General features: G+C 38.6%; 1 protein-coding gene across 1 annotated transcript in view; it reads right to left on the bottom strand.

Annotated features, from left to right (window-relative positions):
• Positions 1-293: 293 nt before the first annotated feature.
• Positions 294-21,953, bottom strand: part of nsg2 (neuronal vesicle trafficking associated 2) — a 35,945-nt gene continuing 14,285 nt past the window's right edge. The window contains exons 4-5 of the mRNA XM_047607799.1: positions 5,725-5,835; positions 294-1,501 (exon numbers count right to left, since the gene is read on the bottom strand). Coding sequence (XP_047463755.1) covers positions 1,310-1,501; positions 5,725-5,835 — 303 coding nt within the window. The 3' untranslated portion in view covers positions 294-1,309. The remainder of the gene's footprint in view (positions 1,502-5,724; positions 5,836-21,953) is intronic.

The raw sequence follows: 21,953 nt of genomic DNA on the forward strand, positions 1-21,953 counted from the left end.
GTTTTAGTGCATGTTTTGGTGTGTGTGGCTGCGTTTCAGTGTTTTTGGTGTGTGTTGGTGTGTTCTAGTGTAAGTTTGTGTGTATTTCTGTGTGTGTTGGTGTGTTTTGGTGTGTATTTGTGTGTGTAATGGTGTCTTTTAGTGTTTTTGGTGTGTGTTGCTGTGTACTGGTGTGTGTTGGTGTGTTTTGATGTTTGTTTCACATGGACACATGGACGACTGATGTGTTGCGATGCACATCCAGTGTAGTGTGAGCTTGAGCACACACACAGACACACACAGACACACACAGCACAGGTCACAGCTTCTTTTTATTTGGATCTAAACCCAGAGAAGAGGGACGGGGATGCACACTGATCAATTACACCAGGTATCGCTACATATCGACTAACGACGTCACAACATCTCATTAAAGCGTTCTCGACAACAGATCCAACGCATCATTAAAAAACAAATAAATAAATAAATAAAAAGAGGTGAATGAAATAAGAACAGGAACACGAGCCCATCTATAAACATATAGAGGACGTTATCATCTAGAAACGGAACCATACGCCGCGGGAAATAGAAGAGTTTTGGCAAGAGACGGCGACGTGCACCACGTCTCCTCTCCAGTCTGTGTCACTGCGTTTAATGAAGCTACGAGACAGGCTGCAGAAGCTTTATGCAAGTAGTTCACATGAAGGAGTAAAAACTAAGGAAAGCTACTACGATGCATACACACAAAACTAGCCTGGATGCACATCTGTATGTACAGCTTCGGTCACTGGGGGAGGGGGTCAGGGTTTAAAACGTATGGCACAGCACGTTGAGAATGTCATCGTGTACGAGCTCAGAAAGAGCAGCTGAAAGGTTGTTTTTCTTTTTTTTCTTTTTTTTTTACAACTTTGTTACAGCGTTAAAAGGTCTGAGTAAGAAGAAGTTTTCTGTGTGTGTTTGCAGAACAGAAAATAGGGCGAGAATGAAGATCAGTAACGACGGCACACACACAGAAGATGATCTGAATCGTGTCTTTGTACAAAGAGAGGCCTGGTAATCACATACAAAACATCCTTAACATCACAGTAGAAAATAAATAGATCGTGACAGTCGGGTGAATAATAAACCAGAGGAAAAGGGGGGAGTAACCGTGGTGATGATGAGTGAGGAGATAATAATCAGATAATCATGAGCTAGTATGTGTGTGTTTTAATGTCTCCATGCACGTTTTCACTCTATGTGTCGTTTATTTCTAAATTGCCGCCTACATTTGTCTGTATATGTGTGTGTGTGTCTGTGTGTGTGTGTTTACATCCTGTTAAGGGTTAACTCAGTGGCCTTCGCCGCTCGGGGGTTTGGTGTCGTGGCCGCCCGCCCCTCCAGGCAGCCAGGGGGAGACAGAGTGCGAGGTGGTCTGCTTGGCCATGCTGTAGTGGCTGATCACTGTGTAGAAACGGCCCCTGGAGTTGGCGTCCTGGGCGGCGTAGTAGGCCTCCAGAGAGGCTGGGATGCAACGCTTGTGCTGTGAGGACGCAGGAAGAACGGGTTCATTATAAGGCTGAGACAAAACAAAACAACAACTCAGAGCATTGTGGATACAAATCTATGGAATAGGTTCAGGGTTTCCAGACAGAAAGTACAACAAAATACACAGAGAAAGTGCAAACATTTCATTTTCATTTACATTTTGATTGTCGTGGTCTGTATCTGTCTTTTATTTTGTTATCATATTTTGTGTTTCCTGTTTTATTTTGTTAAGTTCTGGATTTCCTGTCTGTTTCCTTGCTGTCCCTTGATTGTTAATTGGTCTCACCTGGTTTGATTTCCCTCATGAGTTTCACCTGTGTCTTGTCAACCCTCATGTGTATTTATGGCCCTGACTTCCCTTTGTTCCTGGTCGCGTCCTTAATGTCTTTTCCATGTTGCCACGTTCCTAGATTCTATGCTATGTCGATGATTCTGTTTTGTATTTTTGGTTTCCTGCTTTTTGTTAGTTATCAGATACTTTTTGTTTGAACTCCCTGCCTCATTGTTGGTCCTGCATTTGGGTCCTGACTTCAACATCCTCTACTTAACATTGATACTTTCCAAGTTTGGGATCAAAAAACATCAAACACTGTCACGGTCCTTTACTGCTTCAACTTTGTTCGTTTTGTTTTGTTTTTCTTTCACATACGTGCAGCAATCCTTACAAAACATGACAACATTTTTGTTAAATATGTCACAGCGTTAAACTTTCTATTCTTCATTTCGCTGTCGATTTTCTCAACAACCACTGCATTTAGTTTAACTTTATTTTTAACTTTACTGCTTAGTTTGCTCCCTCCTCTTTTTTTTTTTTACCATCTATGCTCTCTGCTCTTGCCCCAAGTCGATTCGTTCTTTGTGTTTTCTGTCAGACACTGTTCATTTCCATGGTTTCTTGTACTGGTTGCACTGCAGACTGTAGCGTGTAGCATTACTACAGTGTTCATGGGAGATGTTGGAAGTAATGCCAGGGGGGAGAAATGACCAAGAACAGTAGAGCAGCTCTGACTGATATGATGCATCGTGCATCTCCAGCCAAACTGGCTAGTAAATTTTTATTAACACCCACCAAAATTAATTTTAATCAGAGTTTGGCCGGTTGGTGGGTGTTAATTTAGAATGGATATATATCCGCCAACCAAAAATACGTCCAGAAAAAAACAGAAGAAGTCAACCGTGCATCTTTGTTCTTGGCTAACCCTGTCCATAATGTGGATGAACATGGCACCAGTTCATGAGCTATAAATGAAACTGATGGATGGAAACGTAGTGCAGGCATAAAAGAAGCTTTTAACCCTCTTTAAAATATGTAACTGCACAATTACTGCACTTTGCCAGCGTTGCTATTTCTTTATTTTTACTATGTGGGGCCTCTTACATATTTTATTTCATTTAAATTAGGGACAGAGCATATTAATAAATACATTTTCATCTGTTATCCCTAAGGCAGGTTGATATTGATGTTCATGAAAACATGAGGAGGAACAAAAAAATGGACTCAACAATAAATACTATGGACGACAAAAAGTGACCACTTCCTTGCATTAGCCAAACTGACGCAATTTTCCCGAGGATACAGGTGGCGGCGTCTTCTGACTTTGGACTTTGGACCAGTATGGTCTGAGAGTGATGATGTCACATCCTGTTTCTACGCCATCAAACGACGAACTAAAACCAAACGAATGTGACGTGCACTTCAGGGTTTTTCGTTCAGCTTATGACCTATACTGCAGCCAGACACCAGGGGGCGCTCCACTAGCACTGGCTTCACACTCGTCACATCTTTATCTACAGTCAAGAATCACTCAACTGAGAAGTTAATGTCAGGACCAGAAAAACAAGCAATTCAGGGGGGAAAGAGTGAAAGAGAAACCGTTTGTGGAGCTATTATAAACCAATTACTGAAGAACACGGGCGAGGACACGTCGTTCTAAAACCAGCTGTTTGTCTAAATGTCAGAATGTCGTGTACGTGAACATGAAATAAGTCTTTTTTTATATTCACACGCTAGCAGTCAAAAGTTTGGACACACGTTCTCATTAAACTGAATGAGAAGTTGTGTTTTGACAGGTAGCGAATTAAGATAATAATAAACTGCCGGTGTTTGATTTAAACTGACAGCACCTAATTAGATGGTTTTAAATTGAGTTAATATTGACGACAGCTTTTAAGTCTCTCACGCTTCAACAGGAGAAAACATCTGTCCATCAGAAACCTTTGTTAAGGCGAAGACGTATCCTGAGATATGTCTGCAGCTCCCAAAAAAAAAAAAAAGACAAACCGTCTCTACTGCTTAAGAACGAGTAAGAAGAACCCGTTTACGGTTCTGAAGCTGAAACCACAGCATGTGAGCAAGTGTGTTTTTGTACAACAATTTGACACCTTGTGCACGTGCACGTGTGCTACTTCTAATAATACCTCTGCAGGCCAGAGGCAGCCAGGGCCCCTGCAGAGGCCGTGGGCCTGCAACCACATTTATTCCAGCGTAAAGGCCGGAGATTTGTCCAGAGACGTCCAAGGTGACCCCCTCACAACTCAACCCTGAGTTAAGAGGAAAGAGGAGGAGAAGCTGCGTTCGTCCTGACAATGTAAAACCTGAAGCTGTTTGCGCAGATAAGAATCACTGCGAGGGACATTTTCTTTTTACGGCCTCGATCATAATGTGGCAGTTACTGCGAGATGGAGTCTAATTTTCATTTAACAGTCGACACATCTAATAACACAATCTCACGTGTTATGGGCTCAGCGGAGCTTCTTCCTCTTTGGTGAAGAGCAGGAGCTTAATATTACACGGAAATTAATAAAATCACCGACTGATGTTTGCTCATTGGATGAGTCTCAATCCTGAAACGTTGGGAATTATCTATTTATTTTATTTTGTTACTTTATTTATTTATTTTCCTGTTGCTGTTTGAGTTTGTCTCCTGTAGTGTTTTATTATTTATTCCATTAAATTTCTGAGTTTGAAATAAAAATAGCTTTAAACTGAAAATCTTTTGGATTTCTGCTCCAGTTAAATGATAATGATGATGATAAATGTGACGGTGGTGCCTCATATTTTGTCTGTTATTGTGTATTTAACCACCTTATTCCTTGTTTAAATTATGGGTGTGACTTTAAAATATTCTTCTCAATGTGTCTATGCAAGTTCCCAAACAAATATTAACATTAAATCTGGAATAAACATGATTAACACACACACTGTCACAACTTGAAGGAAAATCTTTTCATTTTGCACAAAGTTAATTATGAAGATTATTAAGACGTTTATGTCTGTACGGCCAGAAACAGGAAGCAGGCTGTAAGAATCTAAGTTAGCTTAGCATTAGCGAGATAATGTGCGGCTTGTCTTTATGTAGTCTTTAGAGACGGACACGGTCCTGTTCCACCTCATTCAATATAATAAACTCGGCTTAATTACCGAGGAGGCGCTGATAAGCCGCAGAGCTTGTATGATTTTTTTTTTTTTTTTTTTTTCATCTCTCTGTGGCGTGATCTCGTTATCCCGTTTGAGGTGTGACGAACTGTGTTCCCACACCATTTATTCTGCCTATAATCTAAAATAGATTCACTGACTCCGAGGGAAAAGGACTTAGGAGACAATTCAAACCAGGTGATAAGAAAGAAATGAGAAAAAAAAAAATAATATGACAATTAAATGAGTCAGTAGATCTAAAAATAACTTAACTGTTAACCACCTGAAAAAAAAATGCCTATTTGTACGGGGGACCAGCTCTGACATAAATAATGGCATATATATTTAGCTATTTGTGTAATTATTTATGTGTTTATTATTATGTGTATTATTTTAAGTAATTTATTTTAATAATGGCAGAGTTGGTCCTCCATAATTCAGGACATGCCCAAAGTTAATTGAATGATGTTGATGAATATGTTGGAGCTCATTCATGGTCTTTGTCTCTTTTTAAAGACAAGACTCTGAAGTTTCTATCACAAAAGTCAGAATCTCTCTAAGTGGTTTAATTCTGGAGGAATCAGAGTTGGAACACAGTTAAAAAAATAAGAAGTTGTTGGGTTTGCCTGAAAAAAAAAAGTGTTGTTTGAATCCTATAATGACTTTTATCAATGAAACTACTCAAACATAACTCGTGTCCAGGGCTCTGATTGGTTCAGAGATGCTGCTGTCCTATAAACTACCCCCAGAGGAACGATAAAGGGTTAAAAGGCTGTGACATTAAATACCGCTCATGGTCGTACCTTGTAAATGAATCCATCTGGGCAGGCGTGGTCGTAGGTGAAGGCTTTATAAACCACCAGGAACACGATGCAGGCGAGGAAGGCCAAGGCCAGGATGATCAGGATGGTCACCTGAGGGAGGAGGGAGGGAGGGGGGAGGAGGGGGGAGGACAGAGGCTGGTCAGGACATGTGAGCCAGACAGTGAGACAGATGGACGATGTGTCCCGCTGTGTGTGGTCATAATAAATGGTAAGAAGCTGCTGACTGAGGTCAACGCCTCCTGGAGACGACATGTTCCTCTTGACTTGTGTGATGAATGACTCAAGTTGTGACGTTGCTAAAAAAAAAAAAAACTACCTCGTTTCCACGGACACGATGACGCCTTCGTTCGGATGAATCTCGTGTGTCTGAGAGGGCGACGTAAATCATTTACGTCACTTCTCCGCTTCTTTCTTTCATTCTTTTATTTTGTAATTTAATTTAATTTATTTTTTGACATTTGCCTCTAGTACACGTTGTTCCTCTGCAGACATTTTGACACACATACACCAAGCAAACACACCAGTACAGGATAAAATGAAATTAAAGTCAAAATGAAACTCTGATACAATGATCAGGCAAAAAATTATGACCAAATATTGTGTAGGTCTCATTGTGGTGACTCGGCGGTGAATGTTGTTAGATCGGGAAGGAGAGGATCATCCCACAGATACTTGATAAATTTGGGATCTAGTGAATTTGGAGGCCAGGTCAACACCTTCATGATTTTGTGTGTGTGCCTGTGTCAAGCTGCAGTGGTCATAATGTTGTAGCCGACTTCTAATTGCAAATTTATAATCGTCAAAGTTCAAGTGACCTGCAAAACTGGATGGACAAAGCTCACAAAAGACATCATCATAACGAACTGTAATAACTAATTTATTTGAGCCCAGGAAAAGCTTGAATCCAGAATTCTCTGACGTCCTTCGTACAAATGAAACGTAGGAAATCAGGTCAGTCGCTGGTGTCATAGAGAAGCTTCCTGGAACATTTGCAAGTTGTACGCAGTCGTTTATTTATAGATACTACATAAATACCTATGTTTGTTTCCATTAATGTTGAGCTTTAAGTGGGATAAATAATTCAGATCCACTTAAAACCATTAAAGCTGAATCACATTAAATCATAAATGGCAGAAGAAATAGAAATGGAACAAATAACATATTTCCCACCAAGGATTTAGTCCAGAAAGAAAACTGATTTTAAAATAAATGAGGAGGAAATAACGACCTGTACTGATAAAAAAGTTTGTCATAGGAATTTTCCTCGACTTAAAAAAAGCTTTCGACACCACAGACAATAAAATAATTATAACATTATTTAAGAAAAGAGAAGGAAATTAGGAACCATACATCCAAGAAATCAAATGTGGAGTACCCCAAGGATCAATATTAGGCCCGATACTGTTTGTAATAATTGTCAAAATTCATGAAATTTATCATTTTTTTTGCTGACGATACAACTATTATTTGCTCTGGAGAGAGTTTACCGCAGCTTATGGAAGAATCCTTGGTCGTACAAAATATAATTTAAAAGGAAACTTTAACCTACAGCAACAAACCGCTCTGAGGAGTCCTTAAAAAGTAAAACAGAAAAGCTCTGTTACTTCCATCCCCATTTCAAAGCGATGTGGTTGTTTTTGTTTGTTACGCCCTCGTCTGTTTAGTTTGAAATAAACTAGTTGAACTGAACTAATTAATCACATTATAATAATAATTAGGTGTTCTTTGGACACAGTTTTACTTTAGCATTCATCATCACGTTTGTTTCAACTTAATAGATTTTCTTTGGTGGACTTCTTGTGGTTTCACACAAATCAATCAAGATCCTTCCTGCACAAAAAAAAATTAAGTGAAATAAAATAAAAAGATTTCCCGTCCTCCCATGTCAGTAAGAGAAATCAATTAAGCTTTCATCCATTTTCTCAAAGTCTCCAGGAGTTTTTCTTTTGGCCAAAAAGCAGAAGACATAAAAACGTTCTCACGGTAAATAAGGAAGTAAACAGGGTGAGGGATTATATTTTCTGCAAGCAGCTCTGCAAAAAAAAATAATAATAAATAAATAAATAAAAAGACAAACTGAAATGTTCTGGTCACTTTTCACAACAAGGAGCTATGAAATATCATCAGCGCTCGCTTGGATGAGCATTTGTACGGAATCAGGAAATGATTACGCGCTGTGGAAAGGGCCTAATATCAGCCCAAAGCAGAGCTAATCTGAAATGATGGAAATAACACGTTTATTTCTGTGTAGCTGCTGCTGCCAACGGTGCAGATTGAGGTGTGAAATATTCATGTCGCTGGCAGGCGAGACAACACTCGCAGTTAAGTAGATTAACATATAAAAGGATTTTATGTTTCCTCCTATTTTCTACTTGACACTGTGATTGGGCGCCTCTGAGTGAGCATTTAATTAGAATTATTCAAATCAAGAGCAAAGGATAGCTGTAGGTGTACAGCCGCCCCCCCTCCCTCCCCTTCCTTCCCCATGTGCTCCAGAATAAAACGCTGACATTAAAATGTCTCATTTATCCCGGTGAGCGAGTGGAGACAAATAATCTTCCTACTTCCTGTTTCCATTTTAAGACCTGTCCTCATTTACCGCCCCCTATACGATCCGTCTCAGTGAGACGTCAGACCGGTTCCACACGGGTGTGATCATCAGTCTCCATCAGCGCTATATGGGGGGGAGGGAGGTGTCCAGGAACATGCAAGCTAAGAGATGAAGTGTTTGGTTGGAGTCAACTGGGGGACACAACCTCGCGCTCTGTCGTAAATCACACCTCCCTCATTATACGTACGCGGCGAGGACGCACGGACCCGAAGCTTTTGTTTGCTCTGCATTTTTAATCTCTCCAAGGATTATTAGGACCTAAGAAGAAATATTATGTCCTCATATGTGGACATGGGGATTATTTCACTGTATATTAAAATAAAACAGCCAATATGTAACAAATTATAAAGGTGAACGTGGCTGCGCAAAGACGAAGCAAATCATGAACGAACGTTTGCTAATCGTTGGTGCTATTAAACTAGAAAAGTTGCATTTTTTTTGTTTTTGTGTCTTATGGCCTGAATTTCTGCAGGAACTCTTCTCTTCAGTTTAATTTTTGAAATCTAGTGTCTTTTACTCTCACATGTCATTTACACTCTCGTCGTGATGCACTTTATGTTCATTGTTACAGTATTTACATTTTCCCTGTACATATTTGTTACTTGTTTTTTTTAACCGTTATTTAAATGTTCGTGTATCTACGTGTGGGATGTTCTCATAATAACAATAAAGACTTTTGATTCTTGATTCCTCTCGACCCTTCGCGGTAAAAATGTGCTGTAAAATTCTCCTACATCAGTATTTTTTCCACTTTATTTCTCATAAAAAACTTCAGATCTGCTCAAAACTACCAAAATTTCAGTACTTGATTTTTATCCTTTAAATGCCAGTTTGAAAATATGAAATATTCTATACAGTAAATAAACAGTAGGTGGTAATTTGAGTCATAAATATGTCAAAGAATAAATTGATTTGATTGCATTAGTATTTTTTATGTAGTGTCGGAAAACTTGCCCCATTGACTTCCACTCAAACCATATTTTTTAATCTGGCTGTTGTTAGCGTTTCATTTAGAAGAAAACTAGTGATGTTTGACATTTTTACTGTATTTGATCAGATTCAACTAATGTCCCATGATTTTCTTGTAAATTTCCCATCTATATAATGGGTTTCAACCATTTTCCCATTAGAGGACCAAACTATGAGAAGGTCTCGGGAGGTTAAAGCCTTCAGATGTGGAATGACAGATTTTTCTTGAACTGTGATGAACATGAAACGTCTCATTAGGAGGAGGGATTACTGTAAATCTCCTCATATCATATCACAGAGGACGCAGTAAAGAGGGATTCATGCATGTGGACACTTTGAAACAGAAAATTAAGAAGTCGCTAATGACTGAGGAGATTTGGACATCGCGTGTTTGTCTAAAACTGTCACTCTGGCAGATTATTTACCGAAAGAAACGCGCTTTTTCTTACAGAACACATTGATAACACCGTTCACTCTTTAATGGGTCCTAAAATTAGGTCATGACACGGCGCATACATGGAAGAAGATTAGAGGGATTAACCCTGAAACGCAGACGCTGTTAACGTTCAATTAGACTTTAATTGTAGATGCACCACAGAGGCAGCAGCTTCGGGCGAGAACAGACCGAACACAAACGGCCGCTTTAAAAATCCCTGTGGAGGCCGACGTCGACCGCGGCCATGTGGCGCGTAAATCCATGAAATATAAAATAAAATCTATCTGAACTCATTATTCATAATCTGGAGGAGGTCGTCTGGTCTGGTTTAGGTGGGGGCTACATGTTTTACCTAATTTCCCCTCGGGGATGAATAAAGTAATCTATCGAAGTAACGTCTACATGAATGAAAAACAGAGCACTGAACTGTCACAAGATGGTTTTAATGTTATTCACTTCTCCTTTCGGTGGTCATAATGTTGTGGCTGATCGGTGTATGTCCTATAAAAGCATGTGTCCTTAACAAGTATCAGATCTGTAACTAAAGGTTGGACTGACTGACTGAAAGTTGTTATATTTAGAAGAAATTCATCCTGTGGGTTCACACTGTTTTCATACATGGAAATAACAACAACAAAACCAAACCAGAAGAAAATGAGGTGAAAATGAGGTTATAATTAAGCTTTTATTAATTTAGTCTATTCAAAGTAACTCAAATGTGTAAAAGAAATTGAGTTCTTTGACATGTTTTAATTCTACTGCTTCATCCTTTGTCACAATAACACAATGAACAATTCACTTATATCATTTTAAATGTATTTTATTGGTTTTTAAAGCTCTAAATGACCTGGTCTCCTCCTTATATGTGCATTTTAAAGGGTCTTATGCTAAACAGATAAATAAATATTATTATTATTATTACTATTATATACAGTGTGATATAAAGATCGTATCCCGGAAACAAGCAGCAGTTGAATAGAGTTTATTTGCGTTGGATTAGAGGATTAATACCACTGAGCTTCTATCCAGGGACCAGTTGCTAGGTAACCAGCGCAGACTCCAGGAAGCCACTGGTCCAGGCCAAGAAATAGTCTGATGCGTAAACACTTTTTGGTTACTGTTCAGATTCAGTAATTAATATGAGGATTGAGATGTCAGGGAGACTTTGACTTCAGCCTCCATTTCTTGTCTTGTCAGTGAGTTTTTAATTAATCGTTTAAGATACGATACGTGTGGAGATACAAACATCTCCTCTTAGAGCTGTGACAACTTTGCTGTTAAAGTCAAACAAAGTCAGAAAAATGGTATAACGTTGTTGTAAATTATGAGAAACGCCCAGAACAGTGACACGGTTTTCCAGCTTGAAGGCTTCATAAAACTCATTTCAGAGCGGATCTAATTAACCGTAAAAGCCCTCGACATGGTGGACTCGCTAATTAGCATTCACTCACTCATTAGCACAAACGAGAAGCTGGAATCTGTTGCTTTTTTTAATTTAATTTTTTGCTCAAAATGAACTGAAACCAACGACTGATTGACAATGAATGATTTTAATATTTGCAGCTAAGTTTAAAAATGGAAAAAAAACAACAAATCAAGATGGCGACGGCCGATCGCTGAGCGCTGGGCTTCAAAACAGTCGCCCACAAACCAGGAGGTCGAGAGGTGACGACATCTTATAAATGACCCTCTCACAACACACAAACACACACACACACACACACACTCACTCTGCTTGTTTATCTCCAACTTTGTATCTCGTCTGTTGGAAGCGAGCGACTGTGTGAGTGTGAGTTTCCCTTTAATTATTTACAGATGCAGGTTCCTCCCAAGTTCAAAGGTTTTTTTCCTTCACAGCCTGTTCCTGCATCGCTGATGTCCACATATTATTATTATTATTTTATTTATTTAGCGTGTTAGGATGCAACACAGCACCCACACACACACACTTTGTGCTGTGAGTTGACAGGACATATGGAGGAACAGACACGTCCTCAGAGTCAGTGCAGGAACAGAGGAGAATATGTTAGTGTGTTAGTGTGTGTTAGTGTGTGCTGTTGTGTGCCAGGAAGGTGGGCGTAGGATGGAGGGGGGAGGGGAGGGGGGGGGCACGATGGAGAAAAACTGATAACAGATCTGAGCAAAGCGAGAAATAAAGGAAAAGACGAGGAAGCGGCGAATGATGGAGATCCAGGTGCAGACGGAGGAAAAGCAGCAAAAACAAAACACAAACACAAAACACGACGATGCGTGAAAACGTTGCAGCGATCAGGCATAACATTATGACCACCTTCCTAATGTTTAGAGCTAGTAACCGAAAGAAAGCATAAACTACGCCTCATTATCCTGTGATTTCTCTGAATAAAACAGAATAAAGGGAAAGAAATGGAAAAAATAAGGTTGTGTATCTCGTTGTGTCTTTAGATGTTCGGTTACAATATATACGGTAGCAGCTTCTAGTAAAACTGATTTCAGTATGAACACACCTACATTTACAGTATGTCTGTCACATCTATGAGCCGAAACCGCCGTCATTATATTGTTCTGTTGTTAGCGTTAGCCTAGCCTAGCTTAGTCACTGTGCCATTCTACACTATGGAGGACAAACTCTGCCATAATTAAAATTAATAAAATTTATGGCATAAATTTAGGTATTTATTTATTTATTTATGCCATATAGATTACAACTACCTGAAAAACACCGATATAGTTTGGAGGACTAAAAATAAATAAAATAATAAAGTAAATATTCCACATTATGGAGGATCAACTCTGCCATATTTAAAAAATAAATAAAGGAATAAATAAACAAATAAATAAATATGTAGCATTTATGGTATATATGTATAGGTATTTATTTATTTAATTATTTAGGGCATATATATTCAGATATTAAGTGATTTATTTATTTATTTTTAATTATGGCAGAGTTGGTTGTCCATATTTACATCACCTTCTACTGGACGTGTAAATGAGCTGCACTGAAGATCTAATGAGAATGCAAAATCCATATTTAAGTAAAGACCAGTAATATTATAATGTAACTTATTACTTTAAAATGAGAGTAACAATAATAAATAATAAACTACGTTTTTGGAGTAACTTGCCCAACGCTGGTTGTGTCCATGATTCTGAGCCCACATACTGTATATGTTTATATACTGTATATATATGTGTCTATATATACGTACAGTAGATGTACTCACATGTATAAGCGTTTAAGTCGGGGATAATCCAGCTACAGAGAAATGTAAATGAAATACTCTCTCATCCTCTCCCGGCCGCTCTCTGAGCATGAAGTTAATGACACCTGCTTAAAGACTAGAGCTGATAACTGAAAGGTCGAGGGTTTTATTTTCCACGTGTCCTTGGAGCAAAATACAAACTCGGTCACTGTGGATGGAATATAACTGTGCAGATTCTCTAAATGAGGCCAGAGACGTCATCACTTCAAGGCTTTACAGTAAACGCTGCTTTTATGATGCATGTGGTTATGGTGTATTTGAGAAGACAGACGACAGAATTAACAGCACACGTCTGCCGTGGATTTGCTTCCGATTTGCATTCGGTAACTTCTCTCCAGCTTCTGTCTTCCTCCTTCAGTCAGTGGCATAAAAGGACAAGTCTTAAAAGCGGACGCTGTTTTGTGGAGAGGAGTTTCTGAGCCGGGGCAGAGGGAAGTCAAGGAGACTGCGTCGGGGGGGTTTGGTCTCTGGGGAGCAGGTTATCCGGCTGAGACGAGCGCGGCTGCAGCAGTCGTGAGGCAACAAAGTGCAAACACTCTGCGCTGTCGTGATGCATCGCGTCACCGGCCGGAAACGCAACCTGTTAAAATGCCAAACTTGAGAAAAACAGCGTGCAAGCGAGGTTCTGAAACTATGCGAGTTATTTGTGCAGCGCTCATGCAGTTTTTTTTTTTTTTGTGAGCGTGAGGAGTTTTTATAATTGAGCCACCATTTCGTGGAAAAAGGTCACTGTGCAGCGCAATCAAGAAAACAGCTCGTTCAGTGGAGCCACACACACGAGGACGGAGACGGATTAACGGAGATGCACGAGCTAAAAAAGCACGTTGCACTTGAACGTCCTCTGCAGCCTCCACAGTCAGAGCTGCACAATGTTTCCCTTCATCCAAACCAGCTACGGCAACAACACGGCGTCCAAACCTCACACGGAAAATAAGAACGTTTAGATGCAGGAAACACTTTTAAATCAGCTCATTTATCTCCTTAAAAATCACATGCAACATTTTCACATAAGTAACTGTTATTAGTTATCACAGTTCTTTATGATAAAGTCTTTTGTGAGCTTTGTCCATCCAGTTTTGAAGGACACTGGAAATTTGATGATTATAAATTTCACAGTTGCAATTGGAAGACAGCCACAACATTATGACCACTGACAGGAGAAGTGAAGGTCAATGTTCATTCGTGTGGATGTCAGACATGTAGCACCCAGACCAGACCAGACCAGACCAGACCAGACCGTCTATTTTTATCTATTTAACCAGGTTAGTCCCACTGAGATCAATGGTTGTTTTTAAAAAGGAGACCTGGCCGAGACAGTCGCACAACGTTACAATGTTACAATGAATAGACAGGACATAAAAACCAAAACATGAAACGTAAACATGTGAAACTATAAGATTTTACCGGTTAAAACCTGGAAGCATCGACTCAGTCAACATTGTGTTAATAAGACCTTTGAACTCAGGTGGAGGGAGTTTATATTCTGAAGTGTAGAGTAGCTTTCTCAGTTCAGATTTTGAGATGTTCAGGTAAAGAAGTAAACACATTTCGTTCCGTTCACCCAGAACGTCTCTGTGAGGGATGTAACTGTTTCATGATAAACTGTGGTAAGATTCCAGACGGTTCGTTATTACCGTCCAGATTTTTATTATCATTAAACCTGTGTCTTGTTACCGCGCGGAATAATTCACAGTGATGCAGCTCATTTCTGGAGAGAAGCTGAACTCAGTCCCTGAGACGCTGCCGTGCATGAAACAGGTAACACTTCTAATACACAGCGACTACAAGGTTAATTTATCTTTCACATTCTCCACTGTTTCTACTTGGACTTAGGAACAGACGAGAACGTCCTGGTTTGTTATAGTTTGTCGACAAAAGAAACTGAAGTTTTAATTGTTACCCAACGTTACTTCTGTAAAGATACATGTCATTGACACGTAGCAGCAGAGCAACATGTTTCTGCTTTGTACCAACGCTGCCACTTAATTATGAATGTTTGGTCTGTTTCTGCTCCGCTTCCAATATGAACCTGTATATTAGAGAATATTATATTTATATCCTTAAAATTAACGATAAAGAAACAGGAAGTCCGACACAGATCCGGTGAATTTTGAGAAGAAAACGTTCAGTGTTAAAAACAAATCGTAAAGGAAACAGTGAGACGTGTTTTATTTTTGAAGCAGTAACGTCAGATAATAATGATAATAATAATAATAATATGAATGAGTGAACGTGCAGCAGATAAACCCAGCGATGCTATAGCTGCTACATCCTCACGTTATATTTCATTTGTTTTATAATTTGGTTAAATGATGTCAGTGTGTGTTTAAGTACTATTTGAACTAATAATAATAACCGTGATCATTTTGGTCACAGAAATCGTGATATGATATTTCTAGTCTGAGCCCTGGAGCAAACACGACCTCAGGAACCTTAGGAACAGCTCAGCCGGCCTCCAAATTCACTAGATCCCAAACTGATCAACATTCAGCGGGAAGGTGGTCGTAATGTTCTGCCTGGTCGGTGTAAATTTGTGTAAATTTAAACACATGAGTCTAAATGCGGCTGTGATAATCTGGAGACGCGCTCAGACAGGCGGCGTAACGAGTCTCAGGGGAGAAGCTAAACATCTGGATTAGATCAGCTAATCAGCTGCTTCTTCACTAAACGAGACGAGACGTTATTAACGAGAGGAGCAGGAAAACCCTCTGTTTACATCCCGGGACAAGGCTCATTACTCCGACGCCCCCCCAGCTCCAGGTCTCCTGGGTCCTTAACGTTTCTGCATAGACTCAGACGCATGAAGTCAATAAAATCTGGTTCATCTCTGATCATCGACGCCGATGGTCAGAGGAGAAACGTGAGGAATAAAAGTGGACGGGACGGATGGGGAGGATTTGTGTCCTTACAGAGGAGATGGAGAGATTTCAGAGAGGGAAGAGTGGAGGAGAAGAGCTCCAGGTAAAATAGATGATGAAAACTACGTCTTCACCTTGAGCTCAACGTGACCTGAGTCAAGATACTGAGAGAAAAGGAGAAAACGCTCGTATCAGACAAACTCGTCTTATATTGTCATAAAAAACTCTAGAGACGAGAAATTTGTGCTTATTTTACGTTATTTTTGTCAAACAAAAAAAAGCTTAACCCAGATTTGATTTGACTTCTTTCTAGTGATGCTGCTTTCGCAGTGAAGATACTGGACTCTAAAAAATATTTCAACAAGACTTTTCTAGTTATGTTAGTTAAACTAACTCAGTTTAGTAGAAGGATGATTGGCCTTGTCCTCTACACGTGTATTTAAGTTAAACAAACTTCATTTAACATGTTAAAACAATAATAATAATAATAATAATAATGCATTGGCTTTTGAAAATTGTTACCATAGTTTTATTTTTCACATTTTTTTTGTACAATAACTTGTTGATCTAAGTTGGAATAAACTTTAAGTTGTGCAAACTGAATATAACTTTATGTTGAATAAAGGAAGAAATATCTGTGTGTGTATATATATAATATACTTTGTTTAAAGTTATCAACTCATTATAATTTATACACATGAACTTAATTTTTTAATGAAGAACCAGCTCTTGATTTTGAGCGATACTTAGTAACTAGTGATGCGCTGATCGATAATGAAATACCGATGCTAGCTCGACTACACAGTGAATGAGGCCTCAAGATACTTCAGAGTTTAGAATAAATAAATAAATAAATAGTCTTATATTCTGTATGATTTTTCTTTTTTAGGTTCACCAGACACATTAGGGAGAATTTACACAAGGTATCGGATTGGTATCGCTGATATCGGTCTGAGTTTTATCGGTATCAGAAAGGAAATCGTGGTATCAGACATCACTCGTGTGAATGTAACGTGTAGATGAGTCTAAACCGTTTTCAGAACCACAAACACGTTAGAGCTTTAACACTTGTCTATGATAAAGCCGCAAAAAAATATTAGAAAGTTTGTGGTTTAAACAAAATATATTAACGAGGAAACTCAAACTAATCAATTTACTTCATCACTCAGCACCAACACAATCATCTGTAATTATTATAATTAAAGAATATTTATCTTTACTCATGCATATCAATAAATTAGACGTGTACTTTAAAAAAATGGATTTTTACTCTTATTTTGAACTTTATTTGAATATAAACACTGGAAGCTTCAGGTTGTCACTCAAACACTGACCGCGGTTCATGTTGGAGCCGTTGTTGTTGTTGTTGCTGTTGTTAAGTGTTTGGTAGGAACATGTGTGTGTTGATGTGTTGTGTCATATGTGATGTGGAGCTGCAGCCGAGCAGGAAGACGGACTCTAACACATGCAGCGTTTAGTGTGGGAGGAGGAGGACAGACGTTAAAGTGACAGGAGACGTGGAGGGTCAGACTCATGTCCACCGTCCGTCTCCCTCCTAATAGCTCCCATGGCTCAGCTTGTCAAACTGAAGGACTCTGGCTCTGAGGACGGGGAAGCACAGCGGCCGCTCGATTCCTCTCTTCACTTCATCATTTCAAACATCTTTTTTTTTTTCTTGTTTTTTTTACGTCTCAGTTTTTATCTGTCAGGTCTGTGCGGCTGCAGAGCGAGTGGGTCGTGAACCTGAGAGACGCAGCAGAACTGTCTCTGAGTCCTGAGTTTATATTCAGGAGGAATTATCTTTAGATAAATCAATGTCACCGAAACAAAAGCCTTCGGTTTAAATAGCTACGTGGTTAATTGTAGCTAAACTGCATAAGAAATGTTTTCTTCCTCTTAAGTTCTGATGAATAAAATTCATCTTTACCAGTGAAGGAAATTTCACTGGAGGAGAATAAAACAGAAGCTTTATTATTACTGGTGAGACGTGATCCACAGAGGACCAGGGAGCTGTGGCCTGAAACAGGACGTCAGCAGGATCGAATAAAACTGGTTCAAAAGTCCAAACTCGTTATTAGGAAAGAGTTGGAGACATGAGGGGACGGGAGGACACTGGAAAACTGCTGGACAATCCATCAGTAAAGAGGGTCAGTTCTGATCCAGCTCCACTATGGTTATTATTAATGTTATTAATGTTAATACAGAACTGCACTTTATTCCTTCCTATGTACATAATATATATTTACTTCTGTCACTATTTTTTGTACATTTTTTTGCATACACTATTTTATTCTATTTGACTTCATTTTTATTTTATTTTGAATATAGAATTATTTTATTTTATAATGTTTTATTTTATTTGACTTATTTTTTATTTTTTTTCAATGTATTTTTATTTTATTTTTAAATATTTTATTTTAACATTTATATTTTTTATTTAATTTTAACATTTTAATTATTTTATTTAAAAAATATTATTTTATTTGACTTAATTTTAAGTTTAAATATATTTGATTTCATTTTTATTTTATTTTAAGTTTTAAATTATTTTATTTGACTTAATTTTATTTTCAAGTTTTAATTATTTTATCAAATAAAATCTTATTTAATTTAAATTAATTTTTATTCTTATTTTAGTTAAAACTTTTGGTCACTTTATCCAAAAATCTTTTTTATTTGACATAATTTTTTTAATTTTATTTATTTATAACTATCTTACACATATTTCTCTTTTTACTCATTGTTTTAAACAGTATTTTTTTTTTCTTTGAGCTACTGCAACCAAGTAATTTCCCTTGTGGATCAATAACGTCCATCTAAGTCTAAATCTACATCTAAATCTATCTTGCAGATTATTTCCTGGACCTAATGCTCGTTCAGAGGACAAACAAAAGACGTGGATGATGATCAATCAACCAACGCTGCCTCAACAAACCTGAGTATTAATTAGTGACATGAAAAATTACGGAGCGGTAACGGACCATTGAGGTGACATCGTGTCATCAGGTCAGAATGTGAGATTCGATAGAGTCAAACCCTCAGGAACCTTTTTAAGTCTGCGAGTTATTAAATCCAGGAGCAGAGTTCGGATGCAGCCGCCTCCGTGTCCTCGTCTGAAAACGTGAGATGGATTCAGGATTCGTTCTGTGTGATCGCAAATTGGATTTTTTCTCTTCGCCTTGACCTTTGAGACAGAACCAGGACATGTGATCAGAATTTTATTCGGAGGTTCCTGGTGAGTGTGCGATATCTAAAGAGTGAGACTGAGGGTTTCATGGACACGTATTCACATCAGCTGAAACCGAGACTGAAGTAAAACGTCCTCAGAGGTTTGACTTCACACGGGATCTGAAACAGGAAGTAGAGCATCTGTCTCTGTCTCTGTCTCTGTCTTTGTCTCTGTCTGAGAGTTTGACTTTGAGGCTGTTGGGTTTGTGCAGATCGACTTTTCCAGGACTGTGTTTGTGTTTCAAGTCTCACATAGACTTAGATGGACCTGACTGATCCACAGGGGAAATTACTTGGTCACTGTGGCTCAGTTGCACAAAAAAAATAATAATAATAATAATAAATAATAACACTAAAAAGAAAAACGCTAGAAAACCACTAGTAAGAAACAAAAAATACTAAAAATTAAAAATTAAAAAAAATTCAATAATGTAAGACAGTTAAGAAAGCATAATAATAAATAAAATAAAATATTTTGAATATTATGAATTAAATTAAATAAGAAAAAAATATGTATATTTTTTACTTGACTTCCTTTTTTATTCATATGTCATAATAATAATAGATAAAATACTAATAAATCAAATAAAATAATAATAAACTAAATAAAAAATATTAAAATAATATGAAAAATCATATAAAACCATTAGATTAAATTAAATATACATTATATACTATGCATGGAGGAGGTTTAACATTATTACAGCCCCATTACTTGTGCAGCATCTCCTTCCTCTCTGACTTTCTCACAAAGCCGACACAACCGTCCATCCAGCCGATGTCTAAACTGAACCAGTCATATTCTACAGACGTTCTGCAGCCCAGAGCTTCACTACGTCTGTGAAGTTCATTTTATCAGGAGCCAGTTTTCTGAACAATGAGACGTGTGTGAGTCTCTGCCAGCGGGCGCTGGCGCAGGTAGAAACGTGGGCGTGTTTGTGTTGGAAGAGGCGTAAAAAAACGGAAAGAGTCTGATGAGAGAGCGAGAGAACGATGCTGCCAAAGGGTCGACTTGTTGGGACACGATGGAGGATGAAGACAGGAAGCAGGTGAAAGGGGGAGAAGTCTTAAAAAAACAGAGGACGATGAGGAGCTGGTGTGGGAACCACTGAGCAGGTTAACACCTCGGTCACCGGTTACGTCTGTTAGAAGCCTCATGGTGAAAGAACAGGATCAGATCATAGTCGGAGTAATTCCAGTGGATTATTATGTTTAAATCAGATCAGATGAAGGTAGAAAACCTGGAGGCATAAATACATTCACCTGATACAGTGGGAACATAACATTATGACCACCTCCCTGATACTGTGCAGGTGACTCATCAGAGAATGGACATGAGGGGGATGAATGTTGTTAATGGGGGGGGGTCTTAGAGGGGAGGGGCCTCTGTGGATCCGCCCACAGATACTGGATCAGTTTGGGATCTAGTGAATCAGGTCAACACCTGCTGTTTTTTATGTTGTTGAGTTGTTCCTAAATCATTTCTGTGTCTCCATCCTGCTGGAGATGGATGCTGGTCTGGTCCTAGTCCTGGTCTGGTCTGGTCTGGTCTGGTCCAGGTAGGTGCTACATATCTAAGTAACATCCACACCAGTGAAGGTCCAAAAGTTTCCTGGTCATATTCCATGTATATTATTATTTCATTTGACTTCATTTTTATTTATTTTTTTTTTTTTTTAATTATTTTATTTTACTTCATTTTTATTTGATTTTTAATTATTTTATTTTTAAAAAATCTCATTTTATTTGACTCCATTTTTATTTAATTTTTAATTATTTTATTTTTAAAAAATCTTATTTTATTTGACTCCATTTTTATTTTATTTTATTTAAAAAAATATTATTTTGTTTTAATAAAACTAATTTATTTGGCTCCTTTCCTTTTTTATTTTATTTCTATTTATTATTTATTTATTTATTCATCTTACACCTATTTGTCTTTTATTTATTCAACATGCAAATGAGCTACTTTTAGCTACTAAGTAATTTTCTTTGCGGATCATTAATGTCCATCTAAACCTAAATCTACATATAAATCTATCCTGCAGGAATTAATAACTATTTTCTATTGGTCTGAACCTGGATGAAAACCAACCAACCAACCAACGTTCACCCTTAGAGCAGAGGAGCAGAGGAGAAATAAAGACGTGTCCTCCTCCCTCAGATGCTCAGACTCGACGTTGAGTCCGGCCGACTCTTCCCTCTATTGTTCACCTGGATCTGAGTGTGGGCGTGAGTCAGTGTGAGGGCTTTAAAACAAAGGCTGTGAACACTCCCTACAATCAGTGAACTATTAGTCATCCACAACAATGCGAGGAGGAGGAGGAGGAGGAGGAGGAGGAGGAGGAGGAGGAGGAGGAGGAGGAGGAGGAGGAGGAGGAGGAGGAGGAGGAAGGCTTCAACCCACAGCAGTAATTACCTGATGAAGTTGCCTCTGTGTAGGTGGGCGACTGCAGCTTTTATCTGGAGGTAATAATGGGATAATTGTTTTGGATGCCCCCCCCCCCCCCCCCCCCCCCCCCTCCTGCTCAGCCCGACTAACCTCCTCTGGCTCCGGCCGTGATGCTGTTGGCGCCGTCGTGCAGCTCCGGGTTTGTGAGCGTGGGGTTTTTTTTTGTTTTTTTTTAAAGGGAGGTGAAATGGAGCCAAATGCACTGTGTTTCCCAAACAACGAGCCAGAAACGAAGCAGGACAAAACGCAAACGCAATCATCAATCTGTGCACCTGCATGTCCCACTGCGCCAGACTAATCCCCCCCCCTCTCTTCAGGATTCACTTCTTTTTTATTTTTTTATTTTTTTTTTCCAGAGACACTCTTCCTTTTATGAGAGCGGCTGCAGCTGTGTGATGGATTAGATGTT

Source organism: Mugil cephalus, chromosome 15 (assembly GCF_022458985.1).
Source record: "Mugil cephalus isolate CIBA_MC_2020 chromosome 15, CIBA_Mcephalus_1.1, whole genome shotgun sequence".
Lineage (NCBI taxonomy): Eukaryota > Metazoa > Chordata > Actinopteri > Mugiliformes > Mugilidae > Mugil > Mugil cephalus.